Genomic DNA, 11,285 nt, shown 5'->3' on the forward strand with positions numbered 1-11,285 from the left:
ACATTAATGGGGACCACTGTTGTGTCTGCACAATCATTGGGTTTGCACATCGAACATGCCACAGTTGCCTTGTTCATGCCTTGTTCGTTGCAAACCACAATGGCTGAATGAAATGCATTCAGAAACTTTAAATGTACTCCCTGTTGGTAGAGATGCTTATAAGTTTGAGAACAGATACAAAAAGAGATTTTGATGACCTCTCAGTTGGAATATAATTAATATGCATTTTAAGGAACATCTTAGGCAGCCCCCCCCCATACATTTTAAGCTTGCAAAAGTTTGCCAGTAATTTTGCCCCTTGCATTATGACTTAAAACAGTGAGTGGTCCCACTGCCATTTTGGACTCTGCATTTTTGCTCTACACAGATTTATTTTGGAAAAGCAGCTGGGGGGGGGGGACGGGGACAGGGGGGGAATTATACGGAATACAAAGATCGTTTTAATTGGTTCCTCAAACATTTCAACATCAAGGCTCTTAACGTTGCCCTTGATACTTATGCCTACAAAAACCTCAGTGACGTAAGGGGGAATTCTGCTTCAGGTCAACTATAGCAAAAGACTCTGAGGGGCTTTTATGCACTTTTAAGTGCCCTCTTTCAGAACCCGTGGCCTTCACAAAACCACCACTTCATGAAAGGCCCATCATTACTTTTCAATAGAATTGCGGCCTGACTTCTTCCGCCTGCTACCCATTCATGAGCATGAAAATCTCCATTGTTTAAAATCCCAGCTGCTCCCAATCCTGCAGTCGTCAAAACATGTGCCACTGGGCACTTAGACCAAAATGTCTGCATGCCTTCCAAACTGAAGGCTCATAATGATCACGCTGCCTTATATACAAGTGATCGATTGATAATGCGCCATCAAGTCACTTTCGACTCCTAGTGACCACATGGATAGATTTTTAACCGTGAGAAAAAAAAATTGTGTTGTGTTGAGCTTTCCTGTGTTCGTGTGTCTTACATTCCATGTTTCTACTGTAATTCCATCTTTGCAGCTTCTGTTGTTTTCTTGTATGTCAACAAATAGACATCCTGAAGGCTTTAATCTAGCCATGTCATAAACACCATTAGTACTCCAAAAGATCCTTAGCTCTTCCCCAGGAGCGTGTTGAATGGCCTCCAGCCTGGGGCCCATATTTGGTACTACATCGTCCATCATTTGAGCATTTCTATACATGCGGTTTTCTTGATAAATAGAGAGAAGTGGTTTACCATTGCTTTTTTCTGAGTAGTATGAACAGATGCCTTTACAAAGTCATCTATCTGCCACTGCATCTTCCTATAATTGTTTTCCCATATAGGTGCCTGCTTTCTTTACCTGGGCATTTGGGATGACTGCCACACCTTGGGTGACATTTCTGGGGATATATAGTTTTGGCATACAGTACACTCTCAACATTTTTGAGCCTTGGTGGCGCAGTGGACTAAACTGCTGCTGTTAAAGTAGTACTTAGCTGCCAGCTGCCTGCAATTACTGCGAGTTCAATTCTCACCAGGCTCAAGGTAGACTCAGCCTTTCATCCTTTCGAGATAGGTCAAATGAGGACCCGATTTGTGGGGGCAATAAGCTGACTTTGTATAAAATAGAACACCGCTCAGGGGGGCCCAAAAAGCCCTACTAAGCAGATATATACAAAAGTATGAAGGCTATTGCTTAATGCATTGTAAGCCGCCCTGAGTCTCCGGAGAAGGGCGGCATATATAAATCGAACTAATAAATAATAATAATAAATACATTTTTCACTCTTTTCAATTTACATAGGTGTCTTCTGGGTTTCTATTTCTTTTTTTTTGGCAGGGGGGAGAAAGAAAATGTTATTATATAAATATACATTTATGATGATATGTGTGAATTTAGTAAAATGAAAAAGTAATTGAAAAGAAAGTAAAAATCGGGATTGCTCGAATACCACTTTGGAAAATACTAAATTGAAAATGAATACAACAATAGAGAGAGAATGGACAGGGATAGAGGAGAGAAGAGAGGAAGGAGAGAGAGGGAAAGAAGAAAGGGAAAAGGAGAGGAAGAAAGAGAGGGGAAATAACAGTAGGAGAGAAGGTTAGAAGGGATGAAGAAGGGAGGTGTGGGGGAAAGGAAGAGGAAGTAGAGAAGGAGAAGGCGAGAAGGAAAGAAGAAAGTAGAAGAGTAGATGGAAGAAGGGAGGGAAAGGAAAGAGAGGAGAGGGAGAAGAAGGATTGTTGTAAAACAAGGGAGATGAAATGGTAGAAGAGCAACCCTGAATATACTTAAATTCTTTAGGATGAAGATTGTATTACTATGAAAGCTAAAAGAAAATATGTATGTTAGATAAGAAACTGTACATTTAAGATATGTTTATGAGGAAAAAAAATAAAAAACTTTTTTAAAAAAAACATTTTTCACTCATTTTTCCCAGGAGTAGCTACCACTATGAGGAAGCACAGCACAGGCTTGTGGAAATAGATACAAATTCTGAGGCTTAAAAAACTGCTTAAGACCTGCCTATCTAAAGACACTTCTCCTGTTACTATTGTACAGCTATTCTGATGTACAGAATTCTTTGAGAAGATGCTCAGAGCTATTTTTCTGGCATGGATGTTAGGGTCCTCTTCTCAGATGGAGAGGAATTCAGTGTTTGGTCTCCCATCTCTCAGGATTTTTTTTTTTTTAAAAAAAACGAAGCTACATTCCTTTCACTGTGCTTTTAATTGTTAATTTGTTTTAATATTAATTTAAGTGTTCATAATTTATGTGAACATTTCATACTGGTTCTATTTTTCCAGGGTGGAAAAGTATCTTGAGTATTAGGCTCAAGGTTGACTCAGCCTTCCATCCTTCCGAGGTGGGTAAAATAAGGACCCAGATTGTTGGGGGCAATAGGCTGACTATGTGAAATAACATGAGAAGCTATGTTTCTGAATAAGAATTCTTGCTTGCTTGCTTGCTTCCTTAACTGCATAAACTAGACTCATCCCAGATTAAGACCCAGGTTTTTGAGTCAAGCAAAACAGCAGTCCTTAAAAATAAGCAGACAAAACAAACACATTAAACCGATACAACGGATTGCAATCATCAGTCCAAATGGAGTCCCCATCCATCTACAAGCTGTGTATATTATTTATTGATTCCTTCCATTGTGTCTTGATTCTTGGCAACTACACAGTTTACTTGGCAACCTTTTTCAAAACAGATCTGCCATTATCTTCTAGGACTGAAATGAAATAGCTGGCCCAAAGTCACCCAGCTGTTTTTGTGCTTAAGGCAGGACTAGAACTCATCATCTCCTGGGTTCTATTCCCAGGTCTTTTACCACTATAACAATAGCACTTAGACTTATATACCACTTCGTAGTGCTTTTACAGCCCTCTCTAAGCAGTTTACAGAGTCAGCATATTGCCCCCAACAATCTGAGTCCTCATTTTACCCACCTTGGAAGGATGGAAGGTTGAGTCAACCTTGAGCCAGTGAGATTTGAACTGCCGAACTGCAGCTAGCAGTCAGCTGAAGTAGCCTGCAGTACTGCACTCTAACCACTGCGCCACCTCGCCTAACAAACCCCAGATTGATTTTCCTGTGGGAAATAGGATGCGTGAGAGTTCTTGTTATGATCAGGTAATTGAGCATAGAGCTCAATGTATGTATAGAGCAACATTCCACCCTATTGTTTCCATATAAGGCAGAGGTGTCAAACTCAAGGCCAGTGGGCCGGCCCCAGCCCACGGGGTGCTTAGATGTGGCCCATGGGGCCCCCTGGAAATAGAAAAGGACTGCCTCTGGTGCCTCTAAGAGGGACAGCGAAGCTTCTCTGGAGGACAAAGGTTTGGCACTCTCCCTAGTGTCACCTTCCTCCGCTAGAGACAATGGATCCCCCCAGCCCCGCCTAGGCCAGCACAGGCACCCCCAACATGAGTGATGTGAAGCTGGCCACGCCCACTCTGACCATGCCCACCCTGGCCACGCCCACCCCAGCCTCCGGAGGTCAAACACAACCCTGATGTGGTCCTCAATGAAATTGAGTTTGACACCCCTGATATAGGGAGAATCCATGCACTGAATGACCACACAAGGGGACTATGAAGCCATGTGTGTTTGATGGAATGGAATGCAAAATGATTTTTTTAAAAATAAATGATTGCAGAATTTTTCTGCATAATAATATCCATGGATAAACAGAGAGATCGTTCCAACACATTCTGGATGTTATATGTATGTAGTACCAATTCTGTGGGCAATCCCACAGTTGGCCCACAGTTGACAGTGTCCTCCAGCGTCCCTATTATAAGTATACAAGGTTCATTTAAAACTCCCTTCTGTTTTCTCAATCTGAGCCTGTAATCTGTTTTACTGTACAGTTCTTAAAGACTCCGTCCCTTTGTGGGATTTCAGGAGGTTGAATCAATGAGTGAAGGGTAGAATAGGATTGCATTTAACAGATGTACATCCTGAACAGTGGTGGGTTTCAAAAAATTTTACTACGGGTTCTGGGAGTGTGGCTTGGTGGGCATGGCAGGGGAAAGATACTGTAAAATCTCCATTCCCTCCCCAATCCAGGGAAAGGTTACTGCAAAATCTCCATTTCCTCCCGATCAGCTGGGACTTGGGAGGCAGAGAATAGATGGGGTTGGGGCCAGTCAGAAGTTTTACTACCAGTTCTCCTAACTACTCAAAATTTCCGCTACTGATTCTCCAGAACTGGTCAAACCTGCTGAAACCCACCTCTGATCCTGAAATTCAACCCCCCTCCCCCCTTGCCAGTCACTTATTTGATAGAAGCATCAAGACCAGGGGTGAAATCCAGCAGGTTCTGGAGAACCGGTAGTGGAAATTTTGAGTAGTTTGGAGAACCGGCAAATACCACCTCTGACTGCCCCAGAGTGGGGTGGGAATGGAGATTTTGCAATATCCTTCTCCCAGGAGTGGGGAGGGAATGGGGATTTTGCAGTATTCTTCCCATGCCACGCCCACCAAGCCACACCCACAGAACCAGTAGTAAAAAAAAATTGGATTTCACCACTGATCAAGGCTCCAACTTTTTCTAAAGTGGTAGAAAAAATAGCTCTTACACATTTAGAGCTTGCCCTAACCAGACTTAGATCTCATCTCTTCCTTACTCAAATCATATTTATTTATTTATTTACTTGTTTTAATTTGTATACCGCCCTTCTCCAGCAGGACTCAGGGCGGTGAACAGCCAGAATAAAACAGAACATACAAAATTTAAAAACAGTTTAAAAATAATTAAATATTTTTGGCCGCAATTTAAAACAACCCAATTAAAATCAATAAAATTTAACCAAAAACTGTGGGATCAAGCCAGCCCGGCTAGGTGAAATAAATAAGTTTTCAGGGCCCAACAAAAAGTCCGGAGGTCTGGTATTGTACATATCTCTGGGGGAAGGTTATTCCAGAGGGTGGGCGCCACCACAGAGAAGGCTCTCCCCTTGGGGGTTGCCAGCCGACACTGTCTGGCGGACGGCACCCTGAGGAGGCCCTCTCTGTGCGAGCGTACTGGCCGGTGGGAGGCTATTGGTGGCAGAAGGCCTTCCTTTTAGGAACTACTTTTAGGAACTACGAAGAAGAATATCATTACTTGCAAATACTTTTAAGAAAACTTAGGTCCTCTCTTGGACTTCACAAATATGACTTCTCCCCTCTTCTCTCATACCTATTTCCATGTCAAACAACAAATCCACTTCACTTTGCGAAAAAAATAAATGAAAGTTTGCCATACTGAATAACACTAGAAGACAAAATCAAGTGCATATTCGGTGCTGGAGAATATTAACTATCAATTAACCTCCAAGTATTGACCAAAAGCTTGAATGCCACTGCAGGGTTTAAACATAAAAGAAAATTATTGGTCAGTGGTTTAGCATTTCCAAATATGATTTAGTTTGCATTTCACTAGGAATAGTACAATTAAATTATGGGGAAAAGATTTTGATGATTAGCAGTTTCTAGAAAGTATAATATAAGTTTTAAAAGAATGTATTGTGATTTGGGCAATTAGATGATACCTATTTTGGGGGAATTGATAGAAGGTATTATTCAATATTTTAAAAATCTAGAACACTGAAAGCGAAACCACACTGAGGAAGGGTCAGCAGCTCTTACAAAGATGCATCCGGTTTTATTAATGACTTTCTTGAAGGAACAGTCTGCTGTTTGGCCTTCCTGGCTTCCTTCCTTTTTGGAAGACCTTCATTAGCTTTCACATATCCCTCCCTTAAGAATTGCTTATGGGTATGTAAAGTATTTTTCATATGTCAGACTGACCTAAATAAAAGGGAAAAAGTGAATAGCAATAGCGCTTAGACTTATATACCACTTCATAGTGCTTTACAGCTCCTCTCTAAGCAGTTTACATAGAGTCAGCATATTGCCCCCAACAATCTGGGTCCCCATTTTACTGACCTTTGAAGGATGGAAGGCTTGAGCCTGGTGAGATTCGAACTGCCAAATTGCAGGCAGCAGGCAGACAGCAGAAGTAGCCTGCACTACTGCACTCTAACTACTGCGTCACACAATGAAGGGAAAAGGCAAAGACTCACAAAAGATGGGGGGTTTTCTTAAAGGGAGATGGCTTCCAGTCGGTGTTGACTCCTATCAACTGCCTGGACAAATCCCTGCAGTTTTCTTGGCAAGGTTTTTCTGAAGTGATTTGCCATTGTCTCCTTTCTAGGGCTGAGAAAAAGTGACTGATCCAAGGTGACCCACTGGCTTCATGCCTAAAGCAGGATTAGTCTTAGTCTCCTGTTTTCTAGACTGATGCCTTAACTACTACATCAAACTGTCTCTCATGATAACCAAGCGCAATTCTTGCTTATATTAGAAAGCAGTTCCTAAGTATTAATAAGCTATTATAGATAGAAGAACCTGATGCTAGGTTTATCCATAGAGTATGGTTAAAAAAAATAAAGTCAAGATGATCCACTCTGAATGAAGCTAATTCCAAAACAGGGATGCAGAACTTGTAGCCTTCCAAATATCATGGGACACAACTCTCATAACTCTTCACTAATGATCATGGTGGCGGATAGAGCACTGCACACCAGAACAACTAGACACAAGAACAGTTTTTCCCCGAACGCCATCACTCTGCTAAACAAATAATTCCCTCAACACTGTCAAACTACTTACTAAGTCTGCACTACTATTAATCTTCTCATCGTTCCCATCACCCATCTCCTCCCACTTATGACTGTATGACTGTAACTTTGTTGCTTGTATCCCTACGATTTATATTGATTGTGTCCTGATTGCTTATTTGTACCCTATGACTATCATTAAGTGTTGTACCTTATGATTCTTGATGAACGTATCTTGTCTTTTATGTACACTGAGAGCATAGGCTCCAAGACAAATTCCTTGTGTGTCCAATCACACCTGGCCAATAAACAATTCTATTCTGTTCTGTTCTGTTCTGTTCTGTTCTGTTCTGTTCTGTTCTGTTCTGTTCTGTTCTGTTCTGTTCTATTCTATTCTATTCTATTCTATTCTATTCTATTCTATTCTATTCTATTCTATTCTATTCTATTCTCTGGTTCCCAACCCTTGCCTTGCATGGAATGAATATGGGGAAATGCAGATTTGAGCTGGATGACCTGGTTCTCCAACATTGACCTGTCTGGCCACCAGATTCAGTGCAGGGGAAATCAGGATTTGTTTGGGGGCAGTGGAACAGCTCACAAAAAGGTCCCTTTATCACTCATGCTAGATGCACATTGAGGGATTTTGCACATTTCTTTAAATATATGCAGGTTGTCTAGACCCATTTTAGAAGTCTTCAGTTAAATTGGGCTGAATGAATAAGGCACATTAGCACAGCTCTCCAAGATTTTTGGGAAGTTGTCTTTCCCACTTGATCTGAAGATACTGGTTTTGAAATGTAGGCCTTCTGCATACACCATCTTTGGTCTATCTTTCAGCATACACTATCACCTCAAAAATTGAGTTAACTAACATCCCTTCCAAATGAACAGTTCCATATATAAAATATACTTTTATATTTACACTTGCTTTATCATCTCATTTTTAAAAAAACAGATTAGAATCTACAGGAGGACTCCTACATTGGCCAATTTCTGTAGCCGGTTTTGTGTGGTAGTTAACCTACTGGCCTAGAGTCTGTGAGTTCATTCCAGCTTAGGCATGAAAGCTTGACTGGGTAACTTTGGGCCAGTTGCTCTTTCTCAGCCCAGTCCAGCTCCCAAAGTTGTAGTTGTGGGAGAAAAACAGGAGGAGGAAGGTGTATTGTGTATGTTTGCCACCTTGAGCTACTTATAAAATGATAGTGGGATAACAATATACTAATTAAACAAAATAAATAAAGCCAGAAGGCCTTATCCAAGTACCATGCTCCCTTTTGGTGCAGTAACAGGGTCAAGGATCTGCATGCAAGCCCTGTTATCCCATGAGCCATCAAGCTTTAAGGAGACGAAGAGAATATGGGACATCTGAAAGAGCCTTGGTGGTGCAGCAGACTAAAGTGCTGTTAACTAGCACCAGCTGCCTGCAATTACTGCAAGTTCAAATCTCACCAGGCTCAAGGTTGACTCAGCCTTCCATCCTTTCGAGGTAGGTAAAATGAGGACCCAGATTGTGGGGGCAATAAGCTGACTTTGTATAAAAAAGAACACCGCTTGGGGGGGACCGAAAGCCCTACTAAGCAGGTATATACTAAAGTATGAAGGCTATTGCTTAACGCATTGTAAGCCGCCCTGAGTCTCTGGAGAATGGGCGACATATAAATTGAACCAATAAATAAATAAACAATAAATAAATCTCTGCCAACTGTTTGTTACATTGAACCCTAGCACGAATGATAAAGTTGTATAATTAAACCAGCTTCTAATGAGAGAAGAGGAAGAAAAGTTTGTTTCAGCTATATTAGGAAAAGCATATTTAGAAGCTACAAGATACGTTTCAAAGACAAGTTATTTGCTTCCTCTTAATTTTTTTTTTTGCTAAAAAGCACTACTGCCTAATAATTTCGCTCACACTGAACACTGATTGAATGCAAAGATCACCTTCTGTCCAGAAAGTCTTCCACTGGAGTAAATGGGGTTACAGAGGTGAATGATTCTAGCCTACTATTTTAGATTTCACATTGCAATAACTTCCCTGAGGAAACAGTCTTTTCCAATCTAGACTTTTACAAATAGGTATTTTGCCGTAATTCAGAAAGACTGGCCCCTTTTATTTTTCAGCATGAGGAGACAGTGATGGAGAAATTAACACTTGTTGAATTTCTGCTTTCAAAGCCCAGGGAGAGAAAGACACCTGTTGTTTAACTCTCCCCACCTCCTAAAAAAAATAAGTCAAATTACTTTGGAGGCAGCCTGATTTCCTCCCCATCCCTTTTTCTCTCAAAGAACCTAGGATCGTTTTTCCCCCAGTGCTTTAGATCAATCCTAAAATACCATAAAACACATATGTTCACAGGATGCCTTTTGGGTAGTTTGCTTTTTTTTTTGTAAAGTCATTAGAGGTTTTTTTTTAAAAAAAAAAACCTAGATGTAGTCTCGAGGCAAATGTCAGAAGCCTTCCTTAAAAGTGTCATCTCTCCAAGCAATGTGTCTGGACGCTTTAATTGGTTTCGTACATAATGAACCGTGGCTGGTCTCCCCGCCACAGGGGCGGGGAGGTGGGCGAAGAAAGCAAAACAAAACAAAACAAAAAAAACCTCCTCAGATTGTGAGTGGCGCAACAGGAAACTAGGAGCCATTCGGTCAATGTGGATTAAATAAATCTTGTTTTTTTTCCCCCCAAAAAAACGCTTCTCTCCCCTTCTAAGCAGTCTCTCCTTCTTTCCCACCCCCTTCCCCACTCCGCCCCCGTTTCTTTCTTTTTTTCTTTTTTTCTTTTTTTCCTAACGTCCAAGTAATTGAGATCACATGGAATCGGCTCCAGCGGATTTCAGTAGCCTTACCCAGCAGGAGAGGGATATATAGTAGCGGAGCAACCGAGCTGGAGGTGTGCAAGGATAACGGATTGAAGAGGGAGCCTCGGGTAAACGCCAGGGCGCCCTTCCACGCGCGCGCGTGTGCGTATTTGCGCGTGTACACACACACACACACACACACTTCCCTCCCTGCTTGGAGGGAAGCTTTTATTTTGTCCTTCCCCCTTTTTTTTTTTTTTTTGTTTCGCGGCTCCTTTGCCCTCCCGCCATCCCCCTGGTCTCGCACCGGCCACTTTTTGGGGATTTGGCAATATTGCTGGCTTGGAGGACACGCACGACCGGGATTGATTAAGCCACCCCAATCCTTACCTTGTCGCCGCGGGATATTTCTCCGGTTGGCAGCGAGAGGTCCGACGCCACAAACCAGCACGAGGAGCGCCAGGCAGTGGGGGCAGCTGCTGCGACCCCCTCGGTCGTTGAAACCCATGTTCTTTCTCTTGGCTCAGGTCTTGGATGGCCTCTTCGAGACTTCACCCCCCCCTCTCCGCCCCACCCCAGATATTGTTTTGAATCAAAAGTTTGGGCAAGTTGACTTGGAGCGCGTTAAGGGTTGGATTTGCAATCCGAGGCAACGACGCCACTAAATGGTTTTTTTTTTTAAAAAAAATTAATAATAATAAAAATGTTGGGATGATCTGGGAGGAGCTTCTAAGTGAGAGTGGGGGGGAAAAAAGGGGGGGACGAGAAGAGAGCGAGCCCGCCGCGCAAGTCCTGCTTGAGTGTGCAGAAGCCAGACGGCGCTAAGAGGAGCTGACACGGGCTAAGCAGGAGGTTTCCAACACACGCAACGGGGCGGAGACTGCCTTCGGATGGGATTTGTAGGCGAAGCTCCCCGTAATGAAATGGCGCGCGCGGCGATTAAGGAGAAAGACCGGCGCGCCTTCTTCTAAAACCGAGAAGGAAAAAAAGACCCGGTAGGACGCCCCGTCTTCCCTGCGGTGCGATCGACGGACGCCCCCATGAGGAAAGCCCGGGGCTGCGCGTCGTGGCCAAGCGAGCAGGATCCGCGCTCCGGAGCGCAAAAGCGCAAAGGCGAGGGCGGGCGGGCGGAGCGCGGGAACTCCAAGGTGGACGAAAGGAACCCTTTGAGGGGAAAGCCGCTCTCCGGTCCCGCGGGTTTTTTTTTCCTGCTCCTTCCACCGGCTTCTCGGCCCCTTCGTCCGGTTTTCTCTCCTTTCGCGTAAATCGCAGATTGCCCGATTTTAACTCTAGTCTATTTTTCAATTGAAACTTTCCCGGTACGGATTGCAATTCAATGATGCCTTTAGTCTTTCCTAAATCCTTTTTTTTTTTTTTGGCAACTTTTTCCCCCCTTTCTTGTGGTAAACCTGGTGAGGT

The 11,285-nt window shown here is 42.9% G+C and overlaps 1 protein-coding gene across 2 annotated transcripts in view; it reads right to left on the minus strand.

Annotated features, from left to right (window-relative positions):
* EGFLAM (EGF like, fibronectin type III and laminin G domains) overlaps nucleotides 1–10,374 on the minus strand; it is a 123,380-nt gene extending 113,006 nt beyond the window's left edge. For both annotated transcript variants that reach the window (XM_070935934.1, XM_070935933.1), the window contains exon 1: nucleotides 10,257–10,374. In XM_070935934.1, coding sequence (XP_070792035.1) covers nucleotides 10,257–10,374 — 118 coding nt within the window. The remainder of the gene's footprint in view (nucleotides 1–10,256) is intronic.
* Nucleotides 10,375–11,285: the final 911 nt, after the last annotated feature.

This window comes from Pituophis catenifer, unplaced genomic scaffold (genome assembly GCF_029215685.1).
Source record: "Pituophis catenifer annectens isolate HBS135680 unplaced genomic scaffold, rPitCat1.0.hap2 SCAF_2, whole genome shotgun sequence".
NCBI classification, from domain to species: domain Eukaryota; kingdom Metazoa; phylum Chordata; class Lepidosauria; order Squamata; family Colubridae; genus Pituophis; species Pituophis catenifer.